General features: G+C 44.3%; 1 protein-coding gene across 1 annotated transcript in view; it reads left to right on the forward strand.

Annotated features, from left to right (window-relative positions):
- Nucleotides 1–10,543, forward strand: part of hs6st1a (heparan sulfate 6-O-sulfotransferase 1a) — a 52,859-nt gene extending 42,316 nt beyond the window's left edge. The window contains exons 2-4 of the mRNA XM_061082121.1: nucleotides 5,167–5,389; nucleotides 7,061–7,309; nucleotides 9,381–10,543. Coding sequence (XP_060938104.1) covers nucleotides 5,167–5,389; nucleotides 7,061–7,309; nucleotides 9,381–9,707 — 799 coding nt within the window. The 3' untranslated portion in view covers nucleotides 9,708–10,543. The remainder of the gene's footprint in view (nucleotides 1–5,166; nucleotides 5,390–7,060; nucleotides 7,310–9,380) is intronic.
- The last annotated feature ends 6,507 nt before the right edge of the window (nucleotides 10,544–17,050 follow it).

Raw genomic sequence — 17,050 nt, forward strand, 5'->3', positions numbered from 1 at the left:
ATTTTCCTTATCGACTCTATTTAGTTATTTCACATTATAAGAAAATCTAAGTTTTAGTAGGAACTCTGTTTATAAACCCTGTGTTCTCACACCTGATCTTCCTCCGGAGGTTCTTCCTGGGAACTTAGTGAACTGGACACTGATTCGATACCTGGAATATAGTGATAAATAATGCAATTTAATGTACTGAGTCAGGATTGCGCTTTGTGGGATTTTCCCTCTGGGTTAAAAACTTGTGACAGCACCAGTGCTATCAATTACACTGGATATTTTACAAATGGGTGCTTTCGGGGGTTTTCCTTCCACTACCAATATCTGAATAATAAGAATAAAATGCACTTACAATTATATATATTATTAATGTTATCAAGGTTATAATCAATCCACATAGGCCTGATGTTTTCATCCGTCCTTGTCTCTTCAGTGGAGCGGAGTCTTAAGTGGACACTAAGGTCACATGATTCATGAACCTACTGACTTGTTAAATATGGAAACAAGTAAAATATTGCAGGTGATGGATTGTTTGCAGATCGCAGCATCCAGCAGAGATTTATTTTTTCTAACCAAAGCCAAGAAAGGTGGAAAACACTTTTTTACTTCTTCTGTGGTGTGATTTTTCTCAGTTCTTTGAATTCAGGTCCATTTTTAGAGGTGCAAGATCCATGTTGTTAAGAGGAACTGGCTCCAACAAACATCCCTGGACTATTAATAAATCATGGTCGCCCTGTGCAGTGGGAAGCTGCTGGCGTCACCGTGTTTGTGCGTCTGGGTGCTCATACGTGCACATGCGCGTGCCTGTGCATTTGTAAATCATTCTCTTTATATGTAAACAAGGCCTCTTAACTTTTTCACGCTCTCTGGAGAACAAATAAAGACTTTGTAGCGGCCACAAACCACCTCTAGTATTTCCTATGCTCCTAAAAGTCCATGAAAACAACTGGCACAAAGCCCTCACTAGCAAATGTTAACCAACATGTAACCCTCGTTAATTATTTTCCCTTTTCCTGAAACCATTTATTGACCCAAACCCAACTGGCGCTGAAAAATACTTTGAACCTCACCATTCTTCAATTGTGCTGCACCTCCCAGGACATGACTGGAGACTCCTGCTCTGAGATTATAACAAAACAGAAGTCTCGGAAGGGAGAACACACTGTAATCAACTGCAGAGGAGGGGCGGGGGGGAAGAATAAGAGATGGTCTGAAAGTCGACGGCTGACAGAAAGGGAAAGATTTAAAGAGAAGGGGAAGCGAGGTTAAACGGAGAAGGTGGAAGTTCTAGAAGTGGTGATTTGTGACCCACAGGAAACAGGCAAAGGGCTTATTTTCCCCGGGCGCTCGGAGACCATAACAGGCCCAGGCGCTGTGTGTTTCCTCTTGATAACGCTCGGCAAGCACACATGTACCCACATTGACTCACTAATGCGCTGGATCTGCAGTGTGGCTCTTGTCCGGGTTTCTTACATAGTCTAAAATTGAATCATCCCATTTAGAGGCCTTAAAATGTCTTAAATCAGTTCAAATATTTAATCTCATAACATGTCTTAATACTTCTAGTTAAGTCTTAATTATGTTAATATTCTTTTACACTACTTTTGTCACTTTATAAATAGAAATATTTTGCATGTGTGACGCACTTGACGCGTGTCTTGCATTTCACACATTTTGTTCTTAAAAATGTCTTTAATATTAGTCAAATTAAACCAGTTAAAACCTGAAGAAACCCTGCATCACATGTGCTAGTTTGAACATTGTTACACCAAAAATGGCAAAATATTCAGTGTTTTGATTATTCTGCTCTTTGCCAAAAAAAAAAGGCTTACGACATTCTCATTCTGACTCATTTACAGCACATGTAAACACACAGCCGTGCACACGGAGACGGTGAGAAAAGGAGGATTAAAAGTCCGTAGGCACTTGAAAAGGTGTTTGTATTTTCTTTTACTCCTCTCATCCATCCTGCACTGTCTGCTCGGCTAAATGTTCAGATTTACTGATCAGAGAGAGAGAGAGAACGTGAGAGAGGGAAAAACCAAACTGTGATTTGTTTTCAGTCCGGATCCCACGGCGGTCCAGACAAAAGCTCCATCACACCTCTGCCTGGCAAGCTCCCACTTCCTTCTACCGGCCTGATAGAATAAATCAATACGAGGACAAAGCGCTCGCCGATTAGTCCACATGTTTGATACCTGATGAATGAAGGCCAGGGTGTTTTCCTGTTTTTTTGGGGGTAGGGTGGGGGGCTAACTTTGAAACCTGTATTGCACGTGAGTGTGGTCTGCACCAGTACCCCCTGGAGCTGCTGTTCTCAGAGGAGGCTCTGCTGAAGTCTGCACTGTGAGAGATGGCAGCGCCGCGTATTAGCTTTGAAGTCGGTTTGACAAGTGCTTCAACTATAAGCAGTTTCACCTGGAAAAAAACAGATTCTGCTGTAACGCGCTGTCACCTCGGTGTGTGCGTTAGAAGTGTGTACAGGGAGTGGACTTGCAGGTGATTGAGCGTGTGTGTGTGTGTGTGTGTGTGTGTGTGTGTGTGTGTGTGTGTGTGTGTGTGTGTGTGTGTGTGTGTGTGTGTGTGTGTGTGTGTGTGTGTGTGTGTGTGTGTGTGTGTGTGTGTGTGTGTGTGTGTGTGTGTGTGTGTGTGTGTGTGTGTGTTGAAACATCATTACCTGGAGATTTGAGTACACGGCCAGACATCATTAGGCTTTAAGGCGAGAAAGTCTCCAGGCACCAGTTTTTTTTTGCAGTCGGCCTGACCCAGCAGACACGACAGGAGGCAGCCACTCCGTTTAAGATCATTTATTTGCGTCTGTATGTGGCTCCGTGTTTGGATTACGATGTGTGTTGCATCCTGTGTGTGTTTGCGCCCATGTTATTTATTTATTTTGCCTGGTAATATGCCTGAGCCTTCATTATAGCCGGAGCCATAACTTTGATAAATCACTTGGGCTCAGGGCCCTCACTGCTTTCACAGTATTAGAAAACTAATTGAAATTCTCTTCCGCCCCCTCCGCTCTCTCTCTCTCTCTCTCTCTCTCTCTCTCTCTTTCCCTCTCCCGCTCCCGCTCTCTTTCTTTTTCTCTCTCTCAGTTTTTCACCCTCTCCCTCGTTCTCTCTTTCCGTCTCTGTAGCGGGGGCCAAACAGCACCGTGTTTTTCAGCGGAATAGAAGCCAAGAGGGGGAAAATGTCATCACTGATTTAATAGGCATAGTCTCAGAAACACACACAGCGCGCTCACAAACACACAAACACACACTGTACTCTGGGGAGTGTTAGGAATCCTGATAATGTCATCATAGGAATCTCCATAATGTACCTCTCTCTCTCCTGCAGGCTCCACTTGGACTGTGCCTCACCGCTCCCTCGGCTTTTGATTAGATCGGGGAGGATGAGATTTTAGGTTTAGGTTGATGGGATTTAGAGTTTAGATACTTGTTTCTATGGCTGTGATCCCCCCGCTGTCCTCGGATTGAGGGTCTGTTTGGTTCGTTGCCTGGGATCTCCCAGCTGCCTCTGGATTTAGGGTTTAGTCGTCTCATTGTCCATGATCCCCCTGCTGCTACTAGATTTGTTTCATTTATAGGGATCTCTCTCTTTCTCTCTCGCTCCGTCTCTCTGTCTGTGCTGCAGATACATTCAGGGTGTGGTTGCTTAGTTGTGCAGGATCTCCCTGATGAAATTTGTTTTTTTTATAGCCGTTGTATTCAGTGCAGCATCGTCTCGCAGCTGCTGGATTTAGGGTTCGGTTGTTCTATTATGCACCAGCGCTCAGCTGTTGCTAGATTTAGAGTTTTTGGTGGTGTTTTTGTGCAGGATCCCCCTGGTGCCACTGGATTTCGGGGGGCTTAGCAATTTCTTTTTTTAATATCTAGACACTGCTTCTGTTCGTGCGACACTTGGGGCTTTGTGTCCACCCAGCAACCCCCCCCCCCCCTCCTCCTCTCTCCTGGGGTGAGCTTTGTACTGGGGAGCGAAAGGTTTAGAGATGGAAGCAGAGACTCTGTGTGTATGTGTGTGTGTGTGTGTGTCTATGTCTGTCTGTGTGTGTGATGCAACTTGTGTGAAGTTGTCGATTTCGTGGAGTCCTGTCAGCACACAAGATTTCTCTCTGCAAACATTCCTCTGACGTGATGCAAGCCCAGTAGAGGAGGGCAGTGTTCGTGCCTGTGTGTGTTTTCTCCACCGGCGGCGTGCGGCTGTTGACCAGACAAATCCATACCATCGCTTCCAGACACACTGCAGGCACATAGCCACACACACCGGTTGAGTGTGTGTGTGTGTGGGGGTGTGGTTAATGAGGATGTGTTGATTGATTAGACTGCAGTAATTAGCTGGAGTGTGAAGGCCTGGAAAGGTCTCTGCTCTGGTGGGAGTGTCGCCTCTGGAGAGACATTGAACTGTGCTATGCACCATTGCATCGCACGCACACACACACACACACGCATCACACACAGTCCCATCCAAAATCTCAGATGCGTTATGAGTCATCTCTTGGAGGCAGACCTAATGCATTGTGCGAGTGTGAGGGAAGAGGAAGGATGTTGTGTGTGTGTGTGTGTGTGTGTGTCTCTGAGACACAAGGATGTTTGCAGCATGGAGATGTGTGTGGTGGGGAGTGAGATGTGCTTGTGCCAGCACTTTCTCTTCCTGCTGAGCACTGACCTGAGCTGACAAATCAACTCTCTGTAGTTTCACTTCTTATCTGCAGCCCAGTTCCCCTATGTGCATCACAGGGCCACTTCTAGTTAATGCAAATAATACTGGGTTGAGCGTGACAACCCCAGTCTGTCCCCTTCCTTCCACTGAGTTACGAGGATGAACTTCTGCAGGAAAGCGTTGTGACTAGTGCCATCACATGGATGACTGGGGTATTACACCTGATGCATTGCCAATTTTGTCTTAAGAATTATCTGTTTTGCTTCACTTGATCTGAACAGTCAAGAAGTTACGCCCAGGAGAGAAAGTCAATAAAATTCAGTTAGAGGGTGAAACACTAATACATGAAGTTGTTTTCACAGGTTGTGATGCGGTTGGGTTTATTTCAGTCTCCTTAATGCAGCGTTTTTTACTCTTATTGATCGACAGAGCTTAAATCAAAGACAATTTTCTGTGCCAGTAAGGGAATCATTTGTTAATGTATTTTTTTTTCTTCTTAACCCCTGACAGGAAGTTCTACTACATCACTCTGCTGAGGGATCCTGTGTCTCGATACCTCAGCGAGTGGAGGCACGTGCAGCGGGGCGCCACATGGAAAACCTCCCTCCACATGTGTGATGGACGGACCCCGACGCCCGAGGAGCTGCCCTCCTGCTACGAGGGATCGGACTGGTCGGGCTGCACCCTGCAGCAGTTCATGGACTGTCCGTACAACCTGGCCAACAACAGACAGGTAGGAAGAAGAAAGAGAGAAAGGATGGATGGGATATCTCAGTCCATTGTCACATTGACCGTGACAGCTACAATCCCCGGAGCTGAAGCCTGTGAAATAATTTAAACGTCAGGGAGAAAGAAAGGGCTCACAAACTGTTCACATGTCCACTTTGAGTCTGAACGCTCAAAGCTCTGTGCCTGACCATTTACCTGCAGTTATCTCCAAGTGAAATCTGGACCAACCCGGACCCATTACCACGACGCCACCTGACCCATCCCACTGATTTAACTGTTACAAATAATGCACAATCACTTCAATTTCTGATTTATCCAGAAAAATTTTAAAACTTAAATATTTAAGTTACCATTCGCATTTAGTTAATTTCTACTCGTACCTGAGAATTTATGTTAAATCTTTGAGTTACCCTCCTTTTTGTTGGGTTAGAACTCTGCCATCAACCATTCACTTTTGCTGCAATCTCCAAAAGCTGCAGCTGATTTCAGTCTTGATGGTCCCATATATCACTCCCACCTAGTCAACCTGCATCACTGAACCTGACATGACATCTCTCCAGTCTGCTGGACTCCTCTGTTTTGTTCCCTAATACGACTATTGTCCTGATATTGTCAGCTGGTCCCATTAATCCAATTAATCCAGTCTACTGGAAAACGCCAATTGAGGGATTTAATTTCTGCAGAAAACTAGATAAAATAGTTGGGTGAATTTCCTTTCCATTCATTTTCTCTGGCTTCCAGTCAAGTCCTGCAGCATTTGCAAAATCCTCTTCGCCTGTAAATCCCTCCATGTCCCATGACTCCCCAGCACCTGTCTGACCTCCTCCACCCTTATACTCTTCCCAGAAACGTAACAGTCCTCGGACACGGGTCTGCTCGCCAGCCTCCACCCTCTGGAATTCTCTCGTGGCAGAGATCTGTAATCTATAATGTTCCATCTCTGGACACTTTCAATAAACAAATCTCACAGCCCACCTGTTCACAAAGAATTTAGACCAATAGATTTTTTATCTCCTTGGGTACCTTGACAGGCCCTGTATAAACCCAGGTTATTATGAGTTATTTATAATTGTTATTGATTTCAATTTACAAAGATGAACCGATATTGATTTCTTAACAAAAGGGGAATAACTTTCTATTTGAGTTCTTACTTCCAGACTCATGGAGAATCTAAATGATGTGAAAATTATAAGTGTGTATGAGGTGCACAGGTACACACACAAACACACACATATATATATATATATCCTTGCACAGTCAGGTTTTCTCATTCTTGCAATAAACACCTCAGATTCACACCTTCTTTTCTCATGCTATCTCAGTCTCCCACCTAAATGTGTTGGCCAGCTGCGCTCGGGGCTGTTATTACTCAGGGTCCCATGACTTATAAATGTGACACACGTGCACACACTGAAACACACTGAAACACACATACTCGAGGTATCCTGGTGGACCGGGAGGCCGAGGTGCACACTCTACTCTTGTGAGTCTTAAGTCTTGGGTCCCTTTTCCTGTGCTGTAACACAACGGCTCACACAGTTGTGTAGTGATTTCTTATCTTTGCAAACCTGCTGACAGACAACAAAGTTCACCTGGGGATGAAAGAAAGAATGGAGTAAATATCATATACTGCCTTAGATAGTTATTCAATAATGTATTTTCTCCTGACCCATAGGTGCGTATGCTGGCAGACCTGAGCCTAGTCGGCTGCTACAACATGTCCACAGTTCCAGAGAAGAAACGGGCCCAACTTCTCCTGGAGTCGGCCAAGAAGAACCTGAGAGACATGGCCTTCTTCGGCCTGACGGAGTACCAGAGGAAAACCCAGTTCCTGTTTGAACGCACCTTCAGGTTGCGCTTCATCAGGCCCTTCATGCAATACAACAGCACCCGGGCAGCAGGGGTGGACCTGGATAATACTACGGTTAGTTCAGCTCAGCATGGATCATATATATTTGTGGGGACAGATCCTGATACAGATATTGGTAATATCTTCTATAAATAGGCCATAAACTTTTGAATAACTATAAATAAAAAACACAAATAGCAAAAAGCAAAACTCTGTATGTTTAGTGTCTATATGTGTTTCTTTAGAATTGAAGAGTTACATTTCATTATTGTCGATTAGTCCTGATATGATAAATACATTTCTCCTTAAAAAAAAAAGTAAACTAAGTGAAAGGTAATCTGAGAGCTGAAAATGAGACAAACCAAGACTTGACGGCTGAGGGTTTTATTTTCCCTGTGAAAAGATTTTGGATGACAGTCGCCATTAAAACAAAAAAAAACAGCAGCTTCAAACTTGTTCTTCACACTTTGGTCCAATGTGGGAGTTCTTAGGCTCGTTTCCCAGCAAAAACATCCAGTAAACAGCAGACTGGTGGTTTATACATCAAAACCCAGAAGGGAGGAGAGAAAATAAAATGTCCCCCGGCTGACAGAGGCTGTGGTGGACCAACGGGTATTATTTCAAAAAAGAGGAAATATCATGTGGTGGTTTGTAGTCTGACAGGTCGGTCTCTGTGTGTGTGTGACATTTTGAATAAAAACTAGTTTCTTAAATTAACTTTTAATTTAAATACCCGTGTGAAATTGAGACACTGTTTAATTCATTCTTTAAAAGTCAAATAAATGACATCAGCAGGTGATGATGAGAAGATTTACTGTCTCCTCGGCTTTGTGCTGGTGTGCCCCGTGCTGCAGATCAAACATCTCTTATTTCCTAACGTCAATGCGCCGCTTCACTTCCCTCTGTTGTCGCACACATTGCTCACAAATGATATTCCGCACACAGCCGCAGATTTCAAAGGGATTCTGTTAATTAAACGTGTTTCCTGCTCCGTGTTGTAGTCACACGCAGCAGATGAGACGCGCCAATAAAGCCAGCTGCACTGCCCGAGCTGACATCAAACACGTTTCAGTTGTCTTGCTCCACATATTGCCAGCAGTTCCCTCTCAGTTCCCTCTCTCTGTAGAAACCCTATTAAAGCATTTGTATAAATGTCGTGTAATAGGGAAACTTTTCCAGAGGGACCAAGAACCTTTTGAGGAACTCGTGGACTTTACTATAGTTTCCTGCTCTGGGAATATTCAGCTTCAGAGGTTGATCAACTACAACTTGTTCCAAAAATAATGACGCTGTTGTCCGGACATAATGTTTATGTGAGTAGTAATCCTGTAACATATTAACAGGAATATTAATTGTTTTATTAGCCACTCATGTAATCATCATAAATTAGATAACGTGTTATTCAGAATAAGGTCAATAAGGGGGATGGGGAGGTTGTAAGTATAACCAGCCTGTACAGCCCCCCCCACCCCCAATCATACTGTTACACTTAATGAAAATATTTCAAAACGTGATAACATTTTTGCTTTTCTCGAATCAACAAAAACAAAGTAGAGAATAAATAGAACAACTTTTTCAACCCCAATCTTTTTGTAGCTACTTCGTCTCCTGAACAGTGAATATTTATATATATCAAGCATTTATTCATGATATAATAAATGTTTAATTATCCAGAGATGACCATGCCATCTGACCTCAACCCCCCCAATTTTGTCAATGTTCCGACAGGGAAAGGCAACTACATAGAAGTTTTTTTAATGTTAAAAGAACCGTATTGTTTCATCGTCAGTGCCCGAAATAGGTTTGAAAAAGATCTTGATAAAATTGGAGAGAGCGGCAGCGGGGATGGGAAACAAAGCGGATAAACTCAATCATCCATCATCAGTCTAATTTGCTTAATCTTCAGGGTGATTCAGATGCGGTGGGAACGCGATGCACAAACAAGACATATGCTTCCATGGGTTGTGGGATGATTTGGTTGATGAAGAATAGAGTTTCACACTCTGTTCTCACACCTTTTCTATCTGTTCCTTTTGTTTCCTTCTCTGTTTCTCTATCTCTTCCTGTCTTCAGTCTCCTCTCCTCCATTCTCTTAATCTCATTATGAAAAAAGCCTAAGTGTTTGATCTGCTCCCCCCCCCGCTAGGTCCAGCGCATTGAGGAGTTGAACGAGCTGGACATGGAGCTGTACGACTACGCCAGGGACCTGTTCCAGCAGCGCTACCAGTACACCCGGCAGCAGGAGCGGCGGCAGCAGCGCATCAAGCTCCACATGCAGCAGAGCCACCAGGGCCTGGGCCTGGGCGTCAGCCTGTGGCCCTCCCGCAGCCGGCAGAGCTCGGTGTCAACACTGGAGGACGGCGAGAGGGAGAGGGAGGAGCGGGAGGAGGGCGAGGAGGGAGGGCGAACGGAGGAGGCCGGCAGCAGGCTCCCCACTGAGGACTACATGAACCAGATCATCAACCGCTGGTAGCAGCAGAAGAATGAGAACAAACACACAGACATGCATATGTAATGTGAAATGCATACACATAAACACACACACGTACACTGACACACACGGAAGGTGGCGCCGGCATCAAAGACCCAAATGAATGGAAAAGACTTTACCGAGAGTTGGGCTGCAGGGATGAGAGTGGTTGCTATGGAGACCAGGGCTTGGTCGATTGCATCAGCTCATGTTACTGAGGTTTGCCCAGTTGTTATTAGCACCTGCTTACCCTGTCCCCCCCCCCTCTGAGTCACTCTGTCGCTCTCATCATCATTAGTGACTGAGCGGTTGAGAGATATTTTTAAGAGCTGCTGACAACCGAGTATCTCGTTCACCTCTCCAGCTTCCTCCTCCTCCTCCTCCCACCGTGTCCCCTCTCGTTCTCTGTGGTCTGATAATGGAGCATGAGAAAAATAAAAATTTTAAATCTGTGAATTCCCGCTAATCCTCGCTAAGGACCGGTCTACTTCCTGGATGCTCCAGTTTCAAAGGAACCCGTGGAAAAGCTATGAAAGCGCGAGTAGCTGAGCTGAACATTGCAAACGGTGGGAGTACATGAGAGACTGTGCCGCAAAGAGAAGAAGTTGTACTGAGTTGTGTAATAAAGCTTTTCTGCTTCAAAAAAATCTGCCATTTCAACCATGAACAGTCATGAAATAGTGACTCTCATTCTCGGATGATTTCATTTGTATTTTAACTTTTTGTGTTTTGTTTTTTTGTTGTTTTTTTTGCTTTCTTAAAAGCAAAATTGTAATAACACTGAGACCAATATTGCTGCCTAAAGAAAAGTGATTCCTTTGTTTCTTTATTTTTGTTTTTGTAAGAATAATGGATCGGATTTGACGTACAAACGGACCATAGCCATTACTGAAGCCTTGTAATCTTGGGGGCAAAAAAGACAAAAAGTGGCCTGTTTCTCTGTTAAAGCTTCCCAAAGCTCCTGTCGCTTAACAAGTTCATTATTTCTCCTTTTCTTTTTTGTGTGTGCGTCTCAGTGCTGCACAGAACGAAAGCCAATTACAGACCCCGATCTCACATATAGGTGTGAAGAAATCAAAGGGAGCGGGGGGCGGGGGGGTGGAGACGGCCTGCTGCAGGTTGTCGCCAGGACCCCGTGCTGTGCGAGCGTCAAGCGCTTTGGAAGCCTTAACTCAGACAAACGCTCAAGATGGGAGTTGCGGAACCACTGGTCACCATGGCAATGTGAGCCCTTAATGCAGTGGGTGGCATTTTCAGTTTCTCTCTTCTTCTTCTACTTCTTTTTTCCTGTGACCAAGAGCTGCATTGTGAAAGCGGCTGCTGTCTCGACACAAGCCTCCATCCCACCTGCTGAAAGGGCGCGCACGGCGCTGGTGACCCCTGGCTCATTAGCGTGACCGTTCATTTCAGCTGGATTCAGCCTGAAGAATGCACGGGGCGAGGTAGCAGTGCCTCTATGTACTGGGATCATAGTAGACATAATCATTGTCAGATATTGTATCTGCATTATACTACAGTAATTTCTCTGACTACTTGTGTGTGCGTTTGTGTGTGTGTGTGTGTGTGTGCGTGTGTGTAAATAGTATGTACAGTATGCCTTTGATTGGCGTATGTGTATGCCTTTGTAAATAGTGTGCCTGACAGTGAGAGGATGTCCAATGAGTTTTGTGAATGACTGATTTCATGACCAATTATCTCGCCTTTTTTCTTTTGGGGTGGCGGAGGCAACCAACAGCGTGTGACAGCGATGCAAGCCAGTAATACTCCCCTCTGCCCTTTCCTCCACTGTTTTCTTTCCTCCTCTCTTTTATTTTCTCCTCCTCATCACTTGATCCCCCATGTTTTGTTTTGTTTTTTACTTTGAAAACCTGACATCTAAAATCATGTCACATGAACAAGAAGGGTTGGGTCACGACAACTCTGTAACCAAGTTGGTTTATCGGCGTCCAAATGTAATGATACGATTCAGTTCCTCACACAAAGACGGGAAGTCAAAGTATTCCGAGTTTTCAGGTCACAGATTATACGATAAATTATATTTTCATAATGGCTCAAATTAAACTTTGACTGTTTGTCTGCCAACCAGCGTCTGCACTCGGCCAAAGATGGTTTGTTCGTGAACAGGAACAAATCACTTTGTAAACGCCACGTCACGTCTGCAAGGGAACTGTGAGGTCTTCAAAAAGACCAACACAGTGTCAACACTTCTCTACAGATATCATCAGTGTGGTTAGCTGAATGCATCTGTGTCATTGTAGAGGATCTCTGTAGTCTTTCTGTTTCAGCAGCCTCAGCCAACAAAAGGTGGATACAGCTTAATTTACAAATATTAAAATCCAAGCCTAGTTAGATTTGACGCTGAATTCTGATTCGATAAAAATGCTTTCAACCCCCCCACCCCCCCAATCCTATTTACAAAGATATAATCTAAGCAATAACAGAAACAACAAAGGAGAAGGTGACAGACAGAGGTTTCAAAAGTGTGAAACACTGAAAGACGTGTTGTAGAGCAATTAATCAAACTGAATGTAGTCCAGATTCCGTGTCATCCATGGAGCAATGTGAGGATGCATGCAGGCAAACTGCTTCCTTGGTGTCACCATAAATAACATGTTGCATCCTGTTGTTAACAATAGTGTTTTGGGGGTTTTTTTTGTGAAAAAGGAGGAGAAACTAACAGTTTAACCATTTACCACTGCCCTCGTTTCATTTCAACTAATCACCCGGATGCTCTTGTTTTCCTTTTAACGGGGATGATTCATGAAGGGAAGAGAAGAATAAAAGTGGGGATGATGAAAGGTATTGGGACGCATCCAGACTCAATACGCTGCTTTTTGTGTAACCTTCAAAGTAATACAATAGGGATGGAGAGAATGGATATGGAAGGAGAGGTTCCCCCCACCATCCCCCCCTTTTTTTTGTTTCACATTAACTTCCTCCTGTCATTGTGGTCTTGAAACTGGAGACTCGAAAAACACTGCAGCTCCAGGCATTCTGCCCACAGCTTCTTTTCTCACTGTCGGACTCGTATTAGACCACGTTTGAGCTCCAAACCAATAATCTGGCTCCTCATTAGAGTCTAACTGCAGAAAGCAAAACGGATTCTTCATCCAGAGAGTGCTTTATTTTTGTCAGCGTTCCAGTTTCAAGCGACCATGAGATTTCAAAAGCAATCCTCAGAAATACTCACCTGAAGAGAGTGTGAAAGAAAGAAAGAGAAGAAGAAAAAAAACTCCCTCTTGCTGACATTATTCCAGAGATTGATGCTGTAAAGCTATACTCAAATATTTTATGTCTCATCACTATGTATATCTGATGTCTTAACAGCGTTTCGTCGTGACAATGAAGCAACCCAGGTGTCACTGTCATCTTTTTTATTTCTTATTTCCTTTACGTGTTAAAAGAGAGTGTGATAGAGACTTTGTTTTTATTTTATTTTTGGATTGGTGTGCAGTCTGTCTCCGGCTCTTTCTGTATGCATAATGTCTGGGTTTGTTTTCTTATGATTGCAAAAATGGATCATCAAGCCACCAATTAAAATATTTCATTTTTACAGCTCTGACTGTGTCGTGGTTGTCACTGGTTATCGTTTATCATTACTCTTATTACCAAGTTCACACTGCACGGAACACCATGTCCCCATTGACTCTGTTTTTAGATTCATAGAACATCTAAGGTTCTGAACTTGAAATGTAGCCAGTTCGTTTGAGACTCACTCATTTAGCGATATTATTTCTGACAACTCATGTGGGAGCTTTGCCCTCCAAGTTTCTGCACTTCCATCCACAGGCCAATCTATAACTGTAGGACATTTCCACTCCTCGCCCACACTAACCACAGGACTGTGACCCCCATAAAGCAGCCTGTTCCCCCTCCTAATGATAGCCTCAGCCCTGTCAACGCTGATCTACAGCCTAATTCAATCTGCAAACACTCTGGGTCTGTCGAATGCACGTACATGCACAAAAAAATAAGCTTCCTCTGCTGTGGGAGGTGGGCGTTTGACGAAGGGAGGAGGAGGAGGGGGGGTAAATATTATTCCCTGTCCTTGGCTGCAAAGGAGATGGAGCGGAGCGCAGGCCTTCGACCCCTTCTCATCAACCGTCCGTTGAGCTTCAACTTTGACATCCTCAAAGCGGAGCAGAGGAATCATTTCTCCAGGATGCTGATGAGCGGAGGCAATTGGCTGGAGGGAGATCAAAGCGCAACAAGAGCAGGAGTGCAAACGATAGGAGGAAACAGAGGGGGTGTTTATGTAAGACGGGAGGAAAGAGAGAGGATGTTTTTTTTTCTGTTGTCTGACAAATGAACAGAGAAGGAATGAGAGGGAATAAGGGGGGGGGGAGGGAGAGGGAGGCTGTGCAGGGTCTGTGGCAGCTGTGGTGCATTGGACTGAATGTTCAGGGTGATTTAATCCTGCCCATAGTTCTGGGTCACTGTCATTTCAAGTGCAGCTGGACTCAACACACAGTCATGGCCGTGCTACTGCAGAGGGCCCGACAGCTTTTGTTTTGCTGAACATATGCATGCGAGTGTTTGAGAGAAAGTGCCTCACTGCTGCTGCTGCAGTGGGAATCCGGCTCTGAGTGATTGTACGGGCTCTGGCCACAATCCATTAATACGAGGTCAAACTGGCTGCAGCTCCTCATTGCTGGTCCCATGCTTCTTTCCTGCGAACAAAGAAGCTCTGGCATTATTATCGCTTATTTTCAGCATGGAATTCTGCAGATAAGTTCATACTGAGTGCCTCCCTTACACGCATCCGAGCCAGGCTATTGTAGTTCTGGAGGATTGCCCTGTTGGCTCTGGCACCGGTCACGACGGAGTTTCTGTCTTTTGTCTGCGGTTGAGTCTTTTCCAGCAGTGGCATGGTTTAGACCGTCATCGTCAAATGTACAATGTGGACGAATCTCTATACACAAACAATTTGCAGGGCTTCAATACCCTGTTTTGTCAAAAAAGTAAATTCGGAGGGCAATGAGAGAGTGCAATCCAGCGTGGGAGTACACTTTTTTCTTTCAGCAATAGAAATAGAAATATGATTAGATCAGACATCTGTGCCGTTATCTGACCTTCCATTCGGGGGTTTGGCTAATCTCTCAGGTCAAGACCAAATCATCGCTCACGATATTAAAGGATTGAGCAGAAGAATCCAACCTCCCAGGCAGACAGGACTCTGGCTTCTGTGGAGCTCTCACAGAATAAAACCAGTGGGAATCACACAGCAATCCCATTATAGTCTCAATGCTGTTTATTGTGTGTGTGTGTGTGTGCATGCGTGTGTGTGTGTGTGGAGCTGTGGCTCAGGAGCTCATAAAGAGCTGATCTGCTGCAAACTTATTAACCTCTCCATAAAAATATGATAAACGTTGATGTGGGAGAAATGAAGCAGGATACAAACTCTGGGTCAAAGCCAAACACAGGATCTGAGGTTGTTAAAGGGATAATATCCTCCCTTTATACACATGAAGTAATATTGTAAGGTCTTGACCTTACAATGAAATGTGCCTGGAGATGATGGATGCTGTGGTTTGGCGCTACACAAATAAAACCGACTTGAAATGAATGGAATTTAATGGATTTTAAATGGCTAATGCACACACAAGGTAATTATACAAATGTTGCAGCACAAAAAATGCCTGTTTCCAATTTAAAAGTTCTTCTTTTGTTTGCTTTGGGCCCTCGAGCTTTTCAGATTGTCCAAACCAAAATAAAAGATGTGGAAGGTGCCTTGGACCACGATCCGGACCAAGTCTGAAGCAAAGAGATGGCCTCAGTCTGGATAAAACTGGATCATATTGGTTTATTTGTGGAAAAAAAGGTTTGGGATAATTCAACAAGCTGCAACGTCTTTACACATGTTTACTCTCTAGGGGTCTTGACACATTTGCCTTTAAAAACATGATAAAGTGTATTTTGAATAATGTGGGACTTTTATCTGAAGAGGACAATCATTTTGCTGGTATTAATATGATAATGATATTTCATTGGCAATAAAATAATGCAAAGTCAAATGCAAACTCATCTACAAACCAATCAATGTCAAGTTTAGATAGACACGTGTCGTACAAAAGACATGCACGTTTGTTTGGACCATGTTCTGGACTTTCAGGTGGGCAAATGTCCTGACACTGTCGATGTATAGTATGTACAGTGGCCTTGAGGGTCAAAACACCACGCCATTAGCAGAAAACATTTTTTTTTTTTGTGAGGTATTGCTGGGTTTTCTTTAAGTTCTGTTGTGTTTTGTGCAAATGCATCTATGTTTTGACCCTCAGGGCCTCTGTGTTTAGCTTTTACAAACAGTTTCCCCTCCCCTCCATCTGTACTTAAGACTGTCGCCCAGACCGGCCCCATTGTTTGGGGGCTGTAATGTGGTGAATTAGCTTCATGTGGGAGACCCCAGCTGACCCCCATTATACAGTCAGGGACACATATAATTAGAGGCAACTCACGTGAAACGACAAAATGTATTAATATTAATGGGGGTTTAATTGAGGTCGTTGTGGTCCCCCGTCGAGGCTTTCAACCTCTAAAATGGCTGACGTGCGATAGTGTGAGGAGAGAGAGCCCGCAGCCCGCGCCCGCCATTTCTTATGTGACCCCAGAGAAGATGACAGCCGTCTCCCATAATTCATCTGAAGATGTCACTTCCCTGTCAGATCAACAGGCCCAGTGGGCAGCCTGTGTGAAGCTATGTTTAGTTATACTTGTCGGGACTTTTTGTAAGGACGTTTTGGCATTTCCTCGTGGGGATGAAACAGATTTTTGTGTGACATTGTGTGCATGTGTGTGTGTGTGTGTGTGTGTGTGTGTGTGTGTGTGTGTGTGTGTACGTGCGTGGGTGGGTGTGTGTGCGCCTGCGTCTGCATGGGCGAGGTGTTCACACGTGCACATCAAAGTGAAGGTCAAATCCAACAGGATAATTAATGTCGCTGCTTTTTATACAATGTTAAATCAAATCCTGGAACTGCTGCCTCTAGGAGGATCAGCTGTCCAATTTAATTTGGACCGCAGAGCGAGTAAATGAAAACGCAAGACCCATGTCTCCACACCCTGGGACAGTGACTCCGTACCTTTCATTTTCTTTTCGTGAGGAACACACAACAGGTAGACGGCGAGCCGGGGCACATTTAACAACCTGCCCCAAAGGGAGCGTGACTTCAATGGATAGGGACTATCACACAGACTCAAGGTAAAGATTTAGAAACCGGAACCCCAGAGTGTCAGGTGACTCATAAAAATGAGAGGGATATCAGTTCCTCTACTTTTTTCATAACAACATAACAAATACTGTTAGGCAAAGGGACGATTCGGCTTATTCTAAATAGAGGATTTATTTCCCT

This window comes from Limanda limanda, chromosome 12, assembly GCF_963576545.1.
Source record: "Limanda limanda chromosome 12, fLimLim1.1, whole genome shotgun sequence".
Taxonomy (NCBI): domain Eukaryota; kingdom Metazoa; phylum Chordata; class Actinopteri; order Pleuronectiformes; family Pleuronectidae; genus Limanda; species Limanda limanda.